The sequence below is a fragment of the Triplophysa rosa genome, linkage group LG13 (genome assembly GCF_024868665.1).
Source record: "Triplophysa rosa linkage group LG13, Trosa_1v2, whole genome shotgun sequence".
Lineage (NCBI taxonomy): Eukaryota > Metazoa > Chordata > Actinopteri > Cypriniformes > Nemacheilidae > Triplophysa > Triplophysa rosa.
In genome coordinates this window covers 23,713,016-23,733,313 of record NC_079902.1, presented here as the reverse complement: position 1 = coordinate 23,733,313, position 20,298 = coordinate 23,713,016, and the positions used below count along the sequence as shown (strand labels likewise).

At 39.6% G+C, this 20,298-nt stretch overlaps 2 protein-coding genes across 4 annotated transcripts in view; both read left to right on the top strand.

Annotated features, from left to right (window-relative positions):
• Window positions 1–5,299, top strand: part of snx25 (sorting nexin 25) — a 27,366-nt gene extending 22,067 nt beyond the window's left edge. The window contains exons 10-19 of the mRNA XM_057348926.1: window positions 188–352; window positions 655–786; window positions 1,065–1,205; window positions 1,286–1,399; window positions 1,515–1,676; window positions 1,761–1,878; window positions 2,664–2,730; window positions 3,054–3,235; window positions 3,482–3,582; window positions 4,816–5,299. Of these exons, the coding sequence (XP_057204909.1) occupies window positions 188–352; window positions 655–786; window positions 1,065–1,205; window positions 1,286–1,399; window positions 1,515–1,676; window positions 1,761–1,878; window positions 2,664–2,730; window positions 3,054–3,235; window positions 3,482–3,582; window positions 4,816–4,881 (1,248 nt within the window). The 3' untranslated portion in view covers window positions 4,882–5,299. The remainder of the gene's footprint in view (window positions 1–187; window positions 353–654; window positions 787–1,064; window positions 1,206–1,285; window positions 1,400–1,514; window positions 1,677–1,760; window positions 1,879–2,663; window positions 2,731–3,053; window positions 3,236–3,481; window positions 3,583–4,815) is intronic.
• A 92-nt stretch (window positions 5,300–5,391) lies between these two features.
• The window catches only part of pigg (phosphatidylinositol glycan anchor biosynthesis class G), a 71,765-nt gene continuing 56,858 nt past the window's right edge, over window positions 5,392–20,298 (top strand). Inside the window, exons 1-5 of one of the 3 annotated variants that reach the window (XM_057348925.1) lie at window positions 5,392–5,670; window positions 5,775–5,850; window positions 10,087–10,292; window positions 15,279–15,488; window positions 15,569–15,757. In XM_057348925.1, the coding sequence (XP_057204908.1) occupies window positions 5,829–5,850; window positions 10,087–10,292; window positions 15,279–15,488; window positions 15,569–15,757 (627 nt within the window). In that variant the 5' untranslated portion in view covers window positions 5,392–5,670; window positions 5,775–5,828. Of the gene's footprint in view, window positions 5,671–5,774; window positions 5,851–9,190; window positions 9,539–10,086; window positions 10,293–15,278; window positions 15,489–15,568; window positions 15,758–20,298 lie in introns of those variants that run through there. The other 2 variants (XR_008964125.1, XM_057348924.1) reach the window with 2 other exon arrangements.

The following is a 20,298-nucleotide window of genomic DNA, read 5'->3' as shown; positions in this document are numbered from 1 at the left end:
TCTCTCTCTCTCTCTCTCTCTCTCTCTCTCTCTCTCTCTCTCTCTCTCTCTCTCTCTCTCTCTCTCTCTGTCTCTCTCTCTGTCTCTCTCTCTGTCTCTCTCTCTCTCTCTCTCTCACTCTCTCTCTCTCAATGACTAATCATTGTAGCCTAAAGTATGAAGTGTATTGTGTGTGTGTCACGTGCAGGGTCCGGTGACGGAGGGGGGCGACGTGCTTCTGGACGAAGGCAGTAAAGGTATCAATAAACAGGCCAGTTACGCCGCCAGTAAACTCCAGCAGCTGTACGAGAGACTGGAGTACAAACGTCAGGCCCTCGGCTCCATTCAGAACGCCCCACGGCCCGATAAGAAGGTGCCGTCCCAAAGTCTTTTCAGTTCGTTTGATTCGATGCACATCAAATATCAGTGTCACGAATGACCAGTAGCCATTTTGAGATTTGTAAAGACAGAACTGTGGTAGATGAAGGGTCTGATTTCCAGGAAACACAGATACTTTCTATTTCTAATGTACTGTGAGTCACTTTGGATAAAAGCGTCTGCTAAATGTATAAATGTGTGTGGTTGGATTGCGTCCATTAGAGCAGGGATTGATTTCTCAGAGTTTGAGTCTTCTCGTGTTGTAGTTCAGAGAGTCATGTGCAGATCTGTGTTCAGATCGTGGCGTTGCTGAAGGATGAAATCGGAGCGATGGAGAAGGAACACGGCGATCTGCAGCTTCACATCTCACGCACAGACTGCTGGTGTGAGAACTTGGGCTCGTGGAGAGCCGTAATCCACGGCACAGAGGTCCGTTCCGTTCATTCTGCACTGACCCCAATCCACATTTCACTTGAATATTGAGATGTGCAGATATGTGGTGAAAAGGTCTTTTCATACCTGCGTTGATTTGTTTGTGGAAGCCACTTCTGTCAGGCTTCCAGAAAAACATCTTTCTCATGAAGTAATGAAATGTGAAATTTCGATTCTGGTGTAATATTCTTCATGAGATTTTGTTGATGTAATATTGTCTGTGTAATATTGTCTGTGAATTTGTCTCTGTAATGTGATGTGTGTGTGTGTTTCAGGCTTCTGAAGAGAACGGAGAGCAGATGGCGTGTTACTCCGTGTCCGTGAGTCTTTCAGAAAGAGATGATTCTCAGAGTACCTGCTGGAGCGTCGTCCGGAAGCTCAGCGAGTTTCAGGCTCTGCACAGGAAGTTGACGGAGGTACGGCTGATGTGTGTGTCTGGAGCCGTCGGCGTGTGTTCTCCGTTCAGACGTGAGTGATGCTGTTCTCTTTTCCGCAGTGTTTTCCGTCACTGAAGAAAGTGCAGCTTCCCTCGCTCAGCAAACTGCCCTTTAAATCCATCGACCAAAAGTTCCTGGACAAATCCAAAACTCAGCTCAACACGTTTTTACAGGTGAGTTCCTGAACCCGGCGTAATGGTTTTGTGAAGTGCACTTCTCATGCGTGAGTTCTGTTTTCCGGACGGTGGTTTTGAGATGAGGTCTTTTATTTGCGTGTGTCTGCGATAGAAAGTGTTGACGGATGAGCGCATGTGCCAGAGCGAAGCTCTCTATGCCTTTCTGAGCCCGTCTCCAGAACATCTGAAGGTCATCGACATCCAGAAGAAATCCTCCTTCTCTCTCGCCTCATTCCTGGAGAGACTGCCGGGAGATTTCTTCTCACATCAAGAGGTACACGCACATCATTCACACACATCTCATGACACTCTTGGCCGGACTGTGGATTTGAGCAGGATGGTTTTGTGTGTGTGTCAGGATGAAGCGGACGATGACAGTGATCTGTCGGATTACGGCGAGGAGACGGATGGAAAGAAAGATGCTCTGGCTGAACCCTGTTTCATGCTGATCGGAGAAATCTTTGAACTCCGGGGCAGTGAGTACACCACATGTCTGTGCTCCTGGTAAACCTTGTTTTGTGGGGACATGATATGTTTTGGCCACCATGAACAAAACGGATTATAAAAGGGATAGGGTGAAACACACCGTGTGTGTGTGCGTAAGTGTGAGTGTGAGTGTGTGTGTGTGTGCGTACGTGTGTTCATGTTTGTATATCCCGGTGGGGACCCAAACCTGAACGCACACCAACACATGGGGACTCGTGTCACTGTGGGGACCAAAATTGAGGTCCCCAGGGGCACAAAAGCTTATAAATTGTAGAGAACAATATATTTTTTAAATCTAAAAATGCAAAAAGTTTTCTATGATCTTTAGGTTTAGGGGTTGGGTTAGGGGTAGGGGATAAAATGTAATGCGTGCAAGATGAATCTGCTGTTTTTCTCACCTCATAAGTCATCTGGTTCATAATAAAGTCTGTGGGTGTGAAAACTAAACCACATCTTTGAGTCATGTGCTTATCAGTTTATCACAGAATGTTTTATCAGTGTGACGGATGTGACACTGAAGACGGCCCAGCACTTTACACTTCTTGACATTTTAATCTGGTTCAGATCTACAGAAAGTGCAAAATAAATCAAACTGAAGAAGTTCAGTGAACAGTTCTGTTGGTTTGAGAGAGAATGGATGGATAAAAAAACAAATCATTTAATTCACTCCATATAAACTGTGTGATTGGACAGGGTTGTGTTGCTTCAGATCTATTTGTTCCTGTTTTTTAATATTTTTGATCAGTTCATTTCTTGTGTTTCTCTCTCTGTGTAGTGTTCAAATGGGTGAGGAAGACGCTGATAGCACTTGTTCAAGTCACATTTGGAAGGACCATCAATAAGTAAGAATTACTGCAGGAATAAAACCGCAACCCCTGCAGACATCAAGCGTTTATTTGCAAAAACAGACGACATAAAAATGTGTTTTTGTTATGTGCTAGTAAAATATGTTTTGCTGTGCTAGTTAGCTTATTTTTTGTTATTTTATGTTTTTATATAACTTAATCAAAACAGCCCGACTGCAGTTCGATTGATTTCATTTTTAATCTGCGCAGTGGTATGAATAAGTAGAGCTCTTGAATATTGTGTTTGGATTTGTGTATCGCTGAAAGTGTGTTCAGTATGTTGATGTATATTAAACAGATGTGAATCTCTTTCTGCGCAGGCAGATCAGAGACACGGTCAACTGGATTTTCAATGAGCAGATGTTGGTTTACTACATTAATATTTTCCGTGACACGTTTTGGCCCGACGGGAAACTGGCTCCTCATAACAAAAGCCGCTCTGAGAGCGAACGCAGGGAAACCAAGGAGAGGGCACAACAGAAACTTCTGGATAATATTCCAGGTGACAGAGCAACTTTGCTTTTAGTATTATGGGAGTATAAAAGTATAAAAATAAATGTTAAAACATAAAATATCACTCAACTGAGCTCAAAGACGCACAGATATTGATTTAATATAAGAAACCGTTCTTCACAGTAATATTTCACACAGGTCCTTGTTTCAGTATTTTTGATGTGTGCTTTCAGTTATCTAAAATAAAAGTGGTTTGTGGTTGATATGGCCTGATAGTGTAACTGTTGTTGTGTAGATGTTCTTCAGAATCTGGTGGGTCAGCAGAATGCCAGATACGGCATCATCAAGATCTTCAACGCTCTTCAGGAGGCCCGAGCCAACAAACATCTGCTCTACGTGAGGCTCTCGTGAACTTCTGGAAACTTCTATTTCTCTGGAAATAAACCCCACGTCCTTCTAAAACTAAGATTTCATTGTGCAGAGAATATCGTTTATTTCCAAAAAGACACAACTCTGCTTTTAAAAATGTTCAAAAATCATGTTTTTTTTATTGTGCATTCCAATGAATATCATTCAATCTGCAGTTGGTTTGTTTTGATTTAAGCCAAACAAACAAAAAACAGCTAACTAACACAATAAAAACATGATTTTTGGAAATAAACTCTTATTATATTTCTCATTGAGGAACGTTTGGAATAAAAACAAGGGTGATAAAGTATCCTGTTTAAAAAGGCATGAATACGTGACCTTTGACCCCTGTGGTCTGTAGATTCCAGACATTCTCTTTCTGTCTGCTGATCTGTGGAAAAGCGCTCATGACACGGACTCGAAGTGAAAGTAAAAGTACTGCAAATAGCTCCTGAAGCCAGGAGAATTTTATTCTCATAAGCGAAGTTGTGTAATATAGAAATAATGTATTAATATAACAAAATACATACAGTATATTGTCTGGTAAAGCTCTATATGTGTTATTAATGTTTATTCCCGGTGTAGTCCATGAATTGTCTTCACGTTTGTGTGATGATCTGTAGTTTGCTTCGAAGCATTTTGTTGATATCTAGTTTAATAATAATTAGGGCTGTCAAACGATTAATAGCGATTAATTGCATCCAGAACAAAAGTTTTGTGTTAACATAATATATATATCTATGTACTGTGCATAATAGTTTTGTATTTATAAATACAAACACATGAATACATATTTAGGAAATATTTAAATATATTTATTTATATTTACCAATAATTGATATTTATTTATCATTCATTTATTATAAATAAATGTTTATACATTTTTTGATTTTTCTTAAATATATGCATATATGTGTATGTGTTAATAAATACAAAATGATTATGCACAGTACACAGTCATATATTATGTAAACACAAACTTTTATTCTGGATGCGATTAATCGCGATTAATCGTTTGACAGCCCTAATAGTAATATACTGTAGCGCCCTCCCATGGAGAAGATAAAGCCCAAAGACATGATAACCACTGTACACGTCCTTCAGAGGGAATACAATCCCAGAATGCACTGCAAAAAAAGATTATTGATCATTACGAATGTACTGTATGTGATGTAGAATCAAAAATAGTGGTGGATTAACCGCCGTCTTTCTGTCGTTCAGGTGTTGTTGGAGATGCTTCTGAAAGAACTCTATCCTGAGCTGAAGGTGGAGGCCGGGCAGACCTGAACATCGGATGACATCACCACCTCTCGTTCACATGTCTCTTCTCTCTCACGGATGACTCTGTCTTTTGATTTCTCAAACACTTGATTGTGTAGTGCTGGATCTCACATGAATGTGTTTGTGTTGATGTGTTTTTCTCTGGTGAGGTGGGAGGAACATGACGCGTCACTGCCATCTGCCGTCTTCTTCTCTCTCTTTATGATCTCTTTCTTCAGAGAGGAGCGTGTGCTTTATAATGTGAACGACAGAGCTCGGTGAACTCTTCACGTATTATTGTGATCACTATGAAGGCTTTTAATCGTGCAATATGTCATGTACAGTTATCGTGAAGGTTTCGTTTGTGATGTTATTATTATTATAGATTTTTATTTTTACCAACAATAGACTAGAGCATTTATAAGCAATAAATGACAAAAGACGATCCGCAACGTGTCATGTCTTCAATGTTGCAAATACTGTTTGCTCCAAGTGTAATGAATGAAAATTGGTTTTGATTTGAGTTCATTTTTTGATTCAAAAAGATGATCTTTGGTCTTGTACAGAAAACAGTCTGATGTGTTTAGCATGAGACATCTTGCACTTCAAATGACTGTAAAAACACTTTACAATCGGTTGTTTTTCACTTTAGTGCTTTTAAACGGCAGGGTGCTCTTCCAGTGTTTTTGTGGCGTTCATGGAATTGTGGGATTGATGCAGTATTTTTCATTGACATCCGGTCATACAGAACATCCAAGGTCTGTGGATCTACCCCGACAGCCTGCCAGATCTTCACATGATGTCACAATCCATCAGGTAATAAGTCACTGAAATATGACAGAACTGAACACATCATTTTGAATCATAGATCAGTACGCATAGATGCCTCATTAGCAATGTTTGTCTGTCCTTCTCTGTAGAACGTTTGGACAAAACTCATACTTCACAAACTGGACTGTTGGATCTGAAACATAATGGAGGAGTTTAATGACAGCAGTAAGTTTTTTTTAATTCTCATTTTTTCCCTTTTATATTGAATGTTTCTTAAGTCCTTGTGTGTAGACTATTTTTTGCAGGTTTCATTTCGTACTTTTTTTTGCAATATTGGTCTACAACTATTGAGCTTTGTCAAGATTCAACACTTTCCACAGTCTGTGTAAATAGTTTCAGTTTTGTCAATTTGTAAATGATGTAATGGTAAAATACACTCAATATAAACTATTGTAAAACGGCCAGTTCTGGTCCTTGATTCTGATTGGCTGAGCCGAGTTCTAAGCCGTTATAAAATACCCCGATTTATAACGGCTGACCGCATTACAGCCTAAATATAATTTATTTTACTTTATTTTATGAAACCTTGCTACGCATATGGAATAACCGTTTTATAAAAGCAATAAGCCATGTGATAAGCTGTTATAAAATGCCCTGTAACCCAGTGCTTCACACGGCTTATTGCTTTTACAACGGATGTACCATAAATTAGGGAATGATTCATGGTTATACTGTCAGACATTAAAGAATAAAACAAACATTTGTCTAGTGACTTGACGTTTTGTTTTGTTTAAGGTTTTGCAGTGTTTCAAGTGTTTGTAGCCGGCCTGTACAGCACAGTCTTTATCATTGGCGTCATTGGGAATGTTCTGGTACTGTGGCTCACATTCAAGTCACTGTATGGTCAGATGTTGTCAAGATGCATCTTTAAAGGGGTCATATGGCGTGAACACGTGTTGTTCTGTGTCTTTGGTGTGTTATGAGTTGCTCATGCACGTATGAGACGTGTAAAATTGCAGAAATGAAAGTGTGGGAACAAAAGAGTCATTCTATGTAAAAGCGAACGCTCACCCAGACCTGCCTGAAACACCTCGTGTAGCCACACCCCCTCAAATCTACATCAGTTGGTGGTCTGATTTGACTAAGACCGCCCAAATGTAGACACAAGTAAGGTGGTGTACCTGTCAGTACAATTGAAGAGGAACCTGATGTTCCAAATATGGTCAGAGGCGTCACATTTCCCTCACACGCTTGCAGTATTCCACCAATCACTACACACTGGTGAACTGGCCAATCACAGCACACCTCGCTTTTCAGAGCCATGAGCTTTGTTAAACATCTGTGTGTTTCAGAGAGGCGGAGCAAAGAGGAGATACAAACATGCACGGTGTGTGGAAAATACAGCGGTTTTAACCTTAAATCCTGTTTAAACATTGAGTCATGACATCTTCTTTATGGTCCTTACAGCAGTGCATCGCTATCACAGTCTTCTACCCACTGAAGCGTTGGACAATGACTAAAAAAAAGATTGGTTTTGTGCAGATACTGAGCCTGCTCGCATCTCTACCTGATGTGGTTTTTAGCCGTGAGCTTCAAGGGTCCTATCGAGCATCATGTATCATGTATCTGGATGTCATTTACTCTTCTAAACGTGAATCTCTTGAGTTTGATCATACCTCTGATCATAGTTGTGTTAACCCTGCTGGCTGTTGTGTTTGTTTAGTTCTTGTTCTGGGCAGCGTTCAACATCGTACTGTTCCTCATCGTCTTGCATACTCAAGGTTACATGAACACTATCGAGCGGTATGGTTTGATTCAGGCCTTGCAGTGGGTGCTTATTATTGCCTGCAGTCACTGTAGTCTCAACCCCATCAACTACTTACTTTCAGAACATGCTTTCAGGAGAGAAGTCATCATGCGGTCATCTGATAACTATCAGAATGTTACAATATAGCACAGCAAACACAAGAATCATGCAGTAGTACACCACATGTGTTGCTTGTATGGTGTTTTATGATAGTATGTTGATGCTTAAGCACATTAAAGTCTTCCAGAGACAAAGTAAGTTTAAAATAAAAATAAACCCCTCAACATGTCACGGAGAAAAATGACACGTAATTCTAACGTTTTCCATTACAATTTGTAATTTTACGTTTGCATTTCCATTACAGACACCATTATGAACCATTAGCTGTTTATCATTAAAACCATTACAAAGTCCCTCAATGTTGCGTGTTTTGTGTCTCATTCCAGTAGGATTTATATGGTGTCACTGGTTCCCACCCATCTGCCAGAATGCATCCCACCCATAAAACCCAACACAAAGTGGTGGCGAGATGAAGCATTGAAGCTTTTCAGCCAAGTGGTTCACAAAAGGGTTCATTTCTCGAGGCTTCATTTGCTCACAATACCCCCTGCTGGCCAAAGAGTGTAAAACAAGCAGATACATTACAGATGTGCCAGGGGCGGACTGGGAAGCAAATTCGGCCCTAGATTATTCGGCCCACATTGGCCCACAACGTGTGCATTCGCGTTTTTAATACGTCCGCCAATCCGTCCCTGGTTACGGTGGGACGGTCGTTCTGGACTTTGACAGAATGTCCTACCGGTCAGTCCGCCCCTGGATGTGCCTGATGTGGTCTGTGATACACTTTATTTTGCCCCAGTTAAGGTTTAGAAATAACGGTGAAGAAAAAACAATTTACACATAGACTAATCTGTTTGTATCAATATAATGTGTATTTTCTGGTGGTATATAATGATTGTATAACATAACTGTGTAATAAACGTATTGGCTTGAAATGAATGGGGCTATCAAATGTGTGTAAATCAATTATTTGGTCATAATAGGCAGAAGGGGCAATATTATTATTCTAAAACTGGAAAGTGTCTGGGCTTAACTGTGCAGAGGGCAGTGAATGTGCTTGTGGTACTTCGTTTTTATAGCTGTCAAAATGTCGCGGCAAGATTCGAACCGCTTACTGAACCACTCGGGCGGAAGCTAGGCTTCAGACGTCATCTATGACGTCATTGGTCTAAAGCGATACAAGCCTCGATACGCGCTTCACTGAAAGCATCCGGGATTTCTCGACACGCTCCTAAGCCTCGTATCGGCACAGAACGTAACATCACTACGACCCGTGAACTGTAGAGACCATTCGAGTTTGCAAAACCAATACAATTCCCCATTGTACTAGATCCCTTTAAATCCACTAGATTTCTGTTGTTTCGTTCAGGACTAAAACTGTAATTTAGATAATAAGTGTGGGTTTTAACATTAGCGAAGTTAACATTTACATGTTTTACCTACATTATACTGTCAAAGTTGTAATTTGTTTGCAGACCGTTGTCTCCCTCTACAGGCTCAAAACAGAACAGGCCGAAGTATTTCAAAGCGCATTTTTATATATTAAAATAATGGTACACTCTACATTAACGGAGATGTAGTCATAAAATCACATTAACGTGTATATTAAAATACACACGGGCATATAAAATAATATTAAATAGCACTTTCGTGTGTAGTTTGGCGGTCGTGTTGATCCTCTCGCGCTGCCGTAGTGGCGTCTACGTCACAACGCGGAAATGAGAATTTCAAAACACTAATCCTCCAGACGCTTCATTCATCGAGTTTCTCTGTCTGACAGCTACAGATTTCATGTCGTTTCATAATCGACATGATGTTATTTTGTAGTTAAATGAGATATGAGTCAGTAGATCTCGAGTGTTTATGTTGTGAGAGTGACATTAATGTTCATCATGAGGTTGAGTTCATCTGTGTTTGCGTTACTCTGTGTCATGTGTGAGGTTCTGAGCATCGCTCTCTTCCTCAGAGGATTCTTTCCTGTTCCTGTCAAATCTTCCCTTTCTTCCGAGAGCAAAGCGTCGGATCTTCCTGCTGAACCACTTACAGGTAACAGAGCCTTCGTAAACGTGATGATATTTTTATTCTAAAAGTTATTAGGGTTGTTATTAACATTGCTTTTTAATAACGAATGTACAATTATTTAGTAAGGCTTAGAGTAAAATAAAATGTATAATTCAGTAGTGACAGGGGGTGCTTAATCATGCTGATTTATATTCATTTAAAAACAGTAATATATAAAAATTGAATACATTTTTTATTGTGTCTTTTTTTCTTGTAGGCTCAAATCTGAACGGTGCCCTTGGGCATGAAGATATTTGTGTTGTGTAGCTTTTGAAAAAATGTGGTCTTTAAATCAAATGACTTTTTGTTGTCATTTCACCATGTGCAGAATACAATTAGACATTCTGTGCACGAATCGACACACATTTAACACAATACATGCACAAAAGGTTAGAAATGGGTGCAGTCATGTTGATGTACAAAAGTGTCCCAGTTTACCTGAAGTCAGCCTATATAAAAAAGACACAATGAATTTAATATTGTGTGTATATACAGTAATAATGCGTGTGTTCTATATTTGATATGTTTTGCAGGAAGTGGCACAAACTCCAGTGAATCCCCCGGGCCGGTGTTCAGACGGGTTGTGATCGTGTTGGTTGATGCTCTGAGAGAAGACTTTGTGTTTGGTTCTGATGGCCTCAGGTTCATGCCCTACACCAGACACGTGGTGGAGAGGGGCTCGTCCCACAGCTTCATCGCCAAAGCCAGAGCGCCCACCGTCACCATGCCCCGAATAAAGGTACATCACGCACATTTGGTTTGTTTACTCATGTGGTGTAAAAGATCAACAGCTCGAAATATTCTGCACTTTCTATACAGTGAGTCGCATGAAAAAAACCAACCCTCTTATATATAATTGCCAAGGCATTGCTTTCTGAAGTGTTCCGAGTGATTATTAGGGCATTCAAAATATATGTGATTACTACATTGTTCCGAAAGCTTGCTAGGACACGTTGGGGGGTTGCTTACAGGTGTACGTCAAGATTTTGATAGAATTCATTATAGACAGGGGTTACGCTGTCGTTGATGTTGGGTCCTCTGACGTTTCGTCTGATGTATCAGCAGTATGTCTCTTGCCACAGTTCTCATTTACAATCTCACATCTGTGATTTAAGGTCAGGTCTTGTGTCTAATCTGCACAGATTGATGCACATGTAGGGAATGTGTTATGTCATGGTCTCCTCTGAGTGTCCAGCAGATGGCAGTCTTGATCTATCTCTAATTCACATCCACAGTCACTGGCCGGCTCTCTGCTCTCTTCACCTGTGTGACACCATGACCTCGAATACAGATCAGTCAATCATCTGTGCTGTTGGTTATCAGATCAAGGTCAAGAATCACATTTATTACACACCCAGACCTGACTTCTTTCTGATTGACTGTTAGCGCTTCTGGGCATCATCGGCAGTGCAGCACATGTGTCTGAATATATGACTCAAACAGTTTGTTGCGTCGGTCCCTCGTGTTGTTCCTGTTGATACCGTCACTTCAATTTTTCCATGAGGGGTGAGATAATTGATGCAAGGAAGCCTTCAGACAATGTGGCATGAATGTAGCTCACTTCTATTATTTGATGACGTTCAGAGCAGTTTAACCCCGTCATCTTGTGTCTGACACCATCGCCGGCGCTCTCCTCTCCCGTGTGTGTGTGTGTTTGTGCAGAATGAAAACAGACACAGTGGCCCCATCACCAGTTCTTTAAGAACATGAGTCAGACAGCGGTGCCGCTCTTGTTGCCGTAGAGACGCTCTCGTCATCGATTTTCACACGCTGGCACTTATGATGATGTCATAATGGAGGCTGCGGGGCAGGCGGGCGGGCTCCGGGTCACAGTTTGATGGTGTTTTGATCTTCGTTTAATAAGAGTTGTGACTTTATCGGTTATAATAAAAGGAAATTCAGCGGAGGGATGAAATGACTTACTGATGTACAATTAGATTTGAGTGAAATGTAACGCACCGTGCCCTCCCTGTTAGAGATTCATTATGAGTTATACAAGCTGCACCTTAGTTTCCTTTGCGTTGATGATGTAGAAAAGCTGTAGAAAGATTGTCAAAAAACCCAACATGACATGATCACCCAGCGAGGTGGCATAAGAGCATAGAGAAGTGATCGTGTTGAGTTTGTTTCTCAGCTGCAAGACGTCAGATGTCCTCTAACGGTCCGGTTCCTTTAGTTCTTCTTACAGGTGTTATTGAAGCCAAAAGTTTCGCTTCTGCTAAAGAAGGTCAACATTTCTTATTTTCCTGCAGAGATAAGCGTTCTGCTCTCAGGGCTCGTAGATTTAGTACGGCAAGGTAAAGGGATTTTGTACTGAACATTGGAGAAATCTCTCATCTGGGTCACTTTTTATGTGGACTGACAGAATAAATGGTGGGCTGTTGTCACAAATGTATTTCCAAACTGCAATTCAGCTTGTCTGGAGGCGGAAACGGAGAAATGGGTGTCAAATGAAGCCTTGTGGAAGTTGGGAAAGAGAAACGAGATGTTGTTAGACGCGCTTTCCTGCTGTTATAAGAATATGCTGAGATACAAACGTCAGAGCCCGTTTCAATCATATCCCTTTTCTTCATCATCATCATCCTCGTGAAGTTTTCTCAACTTTGTTAAGGATGTGCACACACCAAGAGTGATAACTATAAAGATTTTTCAATTGAAATAGAAGAGTTTAAGAGAAGTACAACTATAACAACAATGAAACATGGACGGCCAATTAAAATTCATTCGTTAAATTGTTTGCGGATTTAAAATGTGAAACTGAAGCGTGTGAGCCAGGGTAGCAAGATGAGTCTGATGATGAGCAAGATGAAGAATTAAATGAAAAGATTATATATATACAGTATATATATATATATATATATGTCAAAAAATAGATCATCAGTTTTAGGTATAGATGTCCCCATAAAGATGTCATTTTTTTAAATGGGTAGACAAATAAACTGTACCATTTGTGACAGCAAAGCTTTAGAAAACAAACTGTTAATAATCCAGTATATTATTTTATATCATTAATATTTATATCATCTTTAATAGCATAAGAGAGATTTATCTGCTTCATTCACCATAGGACACACGTATGTTTTATTTGTTAACTACTCAGATATATTTTAGTATAATGTTTTAACAAAAACCACATTTATTTACATAGTTTTGTCAAGCTTTGATCAATGGTGTTTAAATGTGTGTGTTTGTGCTTTACATTGTGCGATTGTATTGTTGAGCTGGGCTCTAGATTTGGTTCGGGTTTGTTCTTCCGCCTGTGAGATTTCTAAATGAAAACTTATGAACTTGTGCGATAAAGCGAAGTTTAGCACACGATTTGTGACGCAGTGTTAGTCACTTTAGATAAAAGCATTTATAATGTAAAATGAATGTTTGTGACACACGAGATGAAGTTTCAGACTGGAGTACAGGATGATTTTTCTCTTCAGCTCTCTCTGTATTGTGTATTAGCAGCATCAGTTATCAAGCAAACAGATTTCAAGGTTTTCTCGTGCCAAACTGTGTAGAAACAGCAGAAGCGTCCTGCAGAGGAGAGCCGCTGTTCTCTAATCGCCCGTCTCTCATTACAAATGTGACACGACTGAAGCCATTAGCCTGTGATTTTACAGACGCTCCGCTGAAAAACAGACATTCTGTTCATCGATAGAAAAAGAGAGAGAGAGAGAGAGAGAGAGAAAGAGAGAGAAAGAGACCAGAGAAAATCCACCTTTATATGAGCCAGACTTCACTGTTTCTGTTTTATTTTGTTCCCTTAGGTTCTTAAAGTCCCAGTGTAATTAAAAATGACAATGCCTATTTTTTCATGAAAATTTTCGGTGTTTATTGTAAATAGTTGATCAATGTGGGTCTTTCTCTTTTTTAAATTTGTGTGCCCTCATAATCTTCAGTTAAAATCTGAAAATGCACTTCCGTCCTGTAATGACTATCCATGTCAAATGACGTATGTTAGACGGCTTGGGCGGAGCATCCGTTAACTCCTCCCCTTTAACCGTCAGTCTGCTGCCAGTTCCATTTCAAAATGCAACGGCTGTTTTATACATCAAATCAAATCGCAGGGAAAAGACAGAAGCCACACCCACTATTTTTCTCATTATAAATTCTATTCACTAATACGGAAGTAAACATGATCGCAACTTCTGGTTCAGGGGGACTTTAATACAAAAACAGTTTTCCAGCCTCTCTCTGACCTTTAGAGTTAAACAGGCTGTTTTTTATTTTGTGTTGTTAGACGTTTTAGACGCCTGTGCGTAAGTGATTATCTAATATTAGCAAAGCAGTGCGCTGTAGTATTTTAACAATAGTTTCATGTCATCGGTTAACGTTGTTTATAAGGATGAACAAAGTTTGGGAGCATTTACCTCTTTCTAGTGTCAAGAATCCCACTACTGCTTTAACTTTATCACTTATTTGCACTGCCTTCTTATACTTTGAAAATGTTATTTTCGTGTTTTGTTGTATTGGTAAATGTTTTTCCACCCTGTTTTTCTTGTGAAGAGTAAAAATAAGAATTTCATTGAACCTAGTACATGACAATAAAGATCTTGAATCTAGCATAAGTCGGAAAAATTACAATGGTAGTCAAAAGTGGCCCAGAACTGTTTGTTGTCCTACATTCTTCAAAATATCTTCTTTTGTGAACCGCAAAATATAAAGTAATTTTTCCTACTATGGTAGTCAGTGGGGTCCAAGAACTGTTTGTTTACACAAGCATTCTTCCAAATATCTCTCTCTGTGTTCATCAGAACAAAGAAATTGAAACAAATTTGGAACAATGCGAAGGCGAGTAAATGTAACCATCCTATTTTCTGCAAATATATATAATTACATAAAACTAAAACAAATATTCAAATTTTACTTCTAAAAAACAATAAAGCATTTCATGATGTTGACGTATAGTTTCAATAAATGTTCTTGGTGGATCGGGGAAATGTCTTTAGAGCAAAATATGAAGACTAGTCTTATAAGAGATCTTCTCATGCTTACTGTATTCTCATCCCTCTCTCTGTGTTTATTGTCTTTGACAAACACGCGTGATGACAGTAATGATGTTGTGAGACACGTAATCTATATCCTCATTATAACCCACACAGCAAACAGGACGGCTGTTCTCATGGATCGTGTGTGTGTGTGTGTGTTTCATCTGTAGTTTTCATTGACAGCGTCATTAGATGATGGCGGTCCTGAGAGATGAGCTTGTAGGAGTCTGCTTGTGTTTTGTAAGTGAGGAGATTTTGTTTTCCACCAGGACGAGGAAGAGGTTTTGTGTTTCTCTTTCCTCCTGGTGAAACTACAAAGAGTTTGAAATTTGTGATGCTGTTCCAAGAATAGCTAATGAAGGCCTAGCTAATCTGGCCTATTTTAACATCTCCGTTCATTTACATTCACACACATTCAACCCGACACGTCATGAGATGAGAACGATTTTATACACAACAAGAACCAACAGGTTTGGTATATTTTATTACAGCGCAGCGTTATGTTTGTGTTTAGCTGTGGTGTGTGTGTCTCTGTTTGATGTTGTACATATTTTTTGTATTAAATGCTTTGTTTATTAGGGTTTCAATGTTATATGTAATGTGTATGTTCATAGAAATGTCTTCTGTTCGGCTCAGCTGAGATCTCTGTCTTGGCGTAGTCAAAACCATCAGACATGTGAATATGTGTTGTGTGTTTTGTGTTTTGTAAGTGAATCATGATTTCGTGAGTGTTTGTGTGTTTGTAGGCTCTGACCACCGGCAGTATTCCAGGTTTTATTGATGTGGTGATGAATCTGAACTCTCCGGCTCTGTTGGAGGACAACCTCATCTGGCAGGCCAAGAACGCTGGCAAACGCATCATCTTTTATGGCGATGACACTTGGGTCCGACTCTTCCCCAAACACTTCATGGAACAGGACGGGACTACATCCTTCTTCGTGTCCGACTACACGGAAGTGAGCAAACTCTGCCCAAAATAAATCCAAACGATCGTCACCGGAGTGTGATCATCTGTCACTGTGTGTTTTTGTCTCAGGTGGATAATAACGTCACCCGTCATTTGGACGACACCTTAAAAAGAGACGACTGGGACATTCTCATCTTACACTATCTGGGTCTGGACCACATCGGTCACATCAGTGGACCGCACAGCTCTCTGATTGGACCAAAGCTCACGGAGATGGATGACATCATGAAGAAGATACACGCAGCCCTCATATCAAAGGTGTGTGTGTGTGTGTTTAAATAGTAAACTGAAACTGAGCTGTGGCTAGAAGTGCTCATTTTAGGTCCAGGAGGCCGACAAATTCAGAAAGTTGCCATAGCAACCAAACAGAACACCCTAGCAACTGTACAGAAACACAGTAAAATACCCAAAACAGGGACCTCAGCATCTTCACATACTCTCTTAAAAATAAAAGTGCTTCAAAAGGTTCTTCGATGCCATAGAAGAACCTTTTTTGTCTAAATGGTTCCATAAAGAACCTTTAACATTTGAAGAACCTTTCTGTTTCACAAAAGGTTCTTTTCAGGCGGAAAAGAAGGTTCTTTAGATGATAAGAACGTAAGAAAGAGATGCTTCTTTAAAGAACCTTTGACTGAATGGTTCTTCTGTGGCGTCGCTGTGAAGAACCTTTTAACCCTTTATAGGGCACTCATTGAAACGCTTAGAAATCCACAGTTTCAACCCTGGAGTGTTATTGGAGGTTATCACAAGACTTTTTTGACTCAAAAGAAAAAAAAAATGTATGTTGAAAATCAAGATCACTGAAGTTACGATATATGGTTCCTCGCCGGTCTATGGTCATTTTTTTCCCAAAACGTTTATATATTAAAAAATATAAGACACATATATAAAATATAAATAAATGCATAAAACTATATAAACTTCATAGAATATTTATTTAGGAGCACAAACACGCACTCAAAGCCGTGACAGTGAGGTGCAGATCTATTGAAGTAAAGAATATTGACATATAAATTATAAATATATCATAAGAAGTGAAAAATAGCACTGAGTACTGGCAGTGATAAGGCTCACAGTAAAAATAAACAAATATATGCCATTTTGGTATAATAGAAACTGTAATACAGTAAGTTTAAGTTTCCCACTGGATCACTGTATAATGTTATACAAACCTGTGGCAACATTCAATGCATGAATAAATAGGATTGCCCTACGTTAATGCATTATTAGTAAAAGTATGACTTACTAGACTTATCGGGTGTATGTCTAAATATGGACTCTTGGCCCCGGTTCCACAGACAAGGCTTAAGACTAGTCCCAGACTAAAATGAATTTTAAGCTGTCTCAACTGAAAATAACTTCTTAATAAAATATCTTACAATATGTCAGTGCCATGGTTTTGTCTCAAGATGCACATCAGTAATGTTTTTTTTCAAAGGCATTTTAATGAAAGCGACTTAAATAGCCTAAATGAACTAAGGCACAGTCCTGGCTTAGGCTAAGCCTCGTCTATGAAATCAGGCCTTTGTCATTTACCTGAAACGGGCGTATGATCAAATATGATCAAACCATTTTTCTGCAACAACGTTCGCTTCTTTCTAGAAATCCTACGCAAATAACATCTCTCTTAACATTAAACACAACTATTCAACCTTATAACGTGTGAGTTTCATTAACTTATCATTCTTCGTTTCGATGATATTTACGTATTTGTGGGAGTAGGTAGGAGCGCAGATCCGTGTTTCACAAATTCCAGAATTACGCTGAAGTTTGAAACGCCCCGGCAGCTCCTGATTGGCCACATGCCATGACGTCACTATTTGTGACGTAGACTGATCTCTCTTGATTGACTGGGAGACATCCATGCGCTTACACAAGCTCACGGAGAGGCATGGAAACGCTGTTGGGATTGGTCGATTAAGTTACCAAATACGATAAAGGGTTAATCACCTTAATGTTTCACAGTGTAATGTGTTCTAGTGGTAGATTTGGCAGGGAAACACCTTTCTCGTTTTTCTTTCATGTGTTTTTCCTGAAGTGTGTTTATCTCTCTGTATTTTAGGAGCTAAGAGTTCTGACCCAAATACAATTCTTGAACTTCTCCCAATGGACCAGTTGGCTCGTTTCAACCTTACAGAACTCACTCTCTCTCTCTCTCTCTTCATAACGCTCTATGTGTCTTGAAACCAAAGAACAGTTTGCAACTACGTTTTTCCTTAAGAATGTGTCATAAATTGGTCAGAAACTCATGTATATATGTGTACAGGGCTGCCAACACTCACGCATTCGCCATGAGACTCACGCAACTGACTCTGTTCTTACGCTCTCACGCCACACATTCATTTTCTCACGCAGGGTTGCAACGCCATTTTTTTCTGTGGTGTGTATTTAAATTTGTTAAATAAATGACCAAAGCCAATCTGTATTTTGGTGCTGCAAACTTTTCTACATCTCAGCGGTCTAGCAGTGGACCTCAATGTCAAAATATGGTGGCCGATTAAATGTAAGAAGGCGGGAGATGCTGTTAAGAGAGCCGAGCAGTGACCAATCAAATCAAAGAAGACCGTTAAGAGTCAGAGTGCAACGCACATCCAATATTTTACTACTTTTTAACAATAGAAATGTTGACCGCACTGATGCAAACTACAAAACACCGTTTTAGATGAAAAATATGTTACTTATTTGATTGATGAAATGTAATTCGCAATTAAAAGTGTGACAAGGCAAGAGACAGTAACAGAGCTGTTTTCAGCATTTTATTAGGGATAAGATTAGGAATAAATGAATTAATTAAATGGTTACCAAGTAAATTCACTTCATTAAATTATTCACAGACCTTCACTAAAACATGGTCGACTCTGTTTATAGATTATAGGTAAGCCTATAAAAACTTATTTGCAAATGCATTATTTAACAATCAATTCTTTTTTTACAAGATCTCCCAAGTGTCAACAACCTTTATAAGTGCTCAAAATTTAAAGGGACAGTTCACCTAAAATGAATGAAAGAAGGAAATGACGTTATCAAATGTTTTGACAATCACAATATTTCCACTGCGAGGTGTTTCCACTAGGGCTGAACGATTAATCGAAATCGAATCGCAATCGCGATGTGAGACGTTGCGATTTGCTAATCGCAAGAGGCTGCGATGTGGAAGCGATGTGAAAAATAGGAAACGCGTCTGTTCCAAGCCCGCTTTGAGTGGCATTCTTGCTAACCAACTGAGTGAGCGCACCTCCGTTATGCCTAATCAGCACTGCCCCAGCCAACTGCATAAANCGTCCGTCATTAAAAAAAAAAAACATACAGAAGGCAGGAGAGAGACAGTGTGTGTTATTATGGCATCTGCAGAGTCAGATCGATCATATTAGGCAAATAAATACTAAAGAACCGTCCAATTCAGAAGACCGCACACACAGCCTGTGTCATACTCGCGCGACTCTTCCCCGCGTTGCGTGTCTCGCGGACGAGCCGTTTAAACTTGACGCGCACACACAGCCTGTTTCGTAATGACGTTTATAGTACTGAGTCCGGCTCCACCGGGCATCTGGCAATATGGACGAGGCTTGACGCACGCGCGCACCCTGTGTAACTCACGCCTAGCTCCGCGTTTCAAACAATGTAAATTCTATCTAACTGTTTTGCTAATTTCACTTGATGAAATTAAACATTCAGCACATTTTTACTTGTTTAAAAAAAACCACATACTTAAAAAAATATAAATCAGCCTATGTAACCTATGAACTTTTATTAATAATTCACTAACACAATAGAAAATGTTATGGATTTAAGGGTTACATGGGAGTTGTATTTGTTTTAATGGAAACTATAATAGTGTACACTGGTATTTGGATTCTATTGGTGTGATGTAATCTGGAAGTTGGGAACCAATTGAACAACAGTAAGCCCTATTTGAATAATGCCCAAAACACACTACAAAAATAATTTTGTAATGGTTTTAATGGAAACAATTAGAATTTCTGTATGTTTTTTTTGTTGTTTTCTTCAGCAGGGTAACTATACCCATACTGTGCTCCACACAACAATATTGACTGAGCTTGAATTAGAAAAGTTAAAATCGCAAATCAAATCGCAATCGCAATGTCTGTCAAAAAAATCGCAATTAGATATTTTCCCCAAATCGCACAGCCCTAGTTTCCACCATCACATACCTGCTTCCTTCAGTTACCCAGCATCCCAAGGGCCAAAAAATCTCCCTCCAAGCTAAACGGAAAAGTTGGCAGCCATGTGTGTGCAAATATGAGCGTGTGGTAAACTTGCAGGTACAGCGGATAACCGACCACAATAATCTGGACTCTTGATAAGATCTATATGAGAAATCCAGCCACGCGGCGCTTTCGGTCACGGGTCATGAGCACAGATTCCTGACATCGGTGTCCTACTTTTACACATCCACAGCACCGGCCTGATGTCCAGTGTGTTCAGCACATGAAATCTGTTCTGAGAGAGAGGACGAGAGAAACACACCTATTCTCATTAATCATATCAACCCTTTATGAAGGGATTTATTCCTTTCATGCACTGTAGCTTATTCACAAGAAGGTGCCGTCGGGTAACACATAGACTTGTGTTTTATCATAAAGGGTGCACTGTGAGGACATCAGGGTAAAAAAATTGACAGATGTTGGTAATTAATGATCTAGTTGCGTTGGAGTGATGTGTACATTTTCAAGGTTTTTCCTGCAAGTTGGAGCTTAAAGAGTAACTATTACAATCTCCTTAAAATGACATTTCATGAACGAATAACAAAGTTATTGACTTGAGAAAAAAGGAGTCGA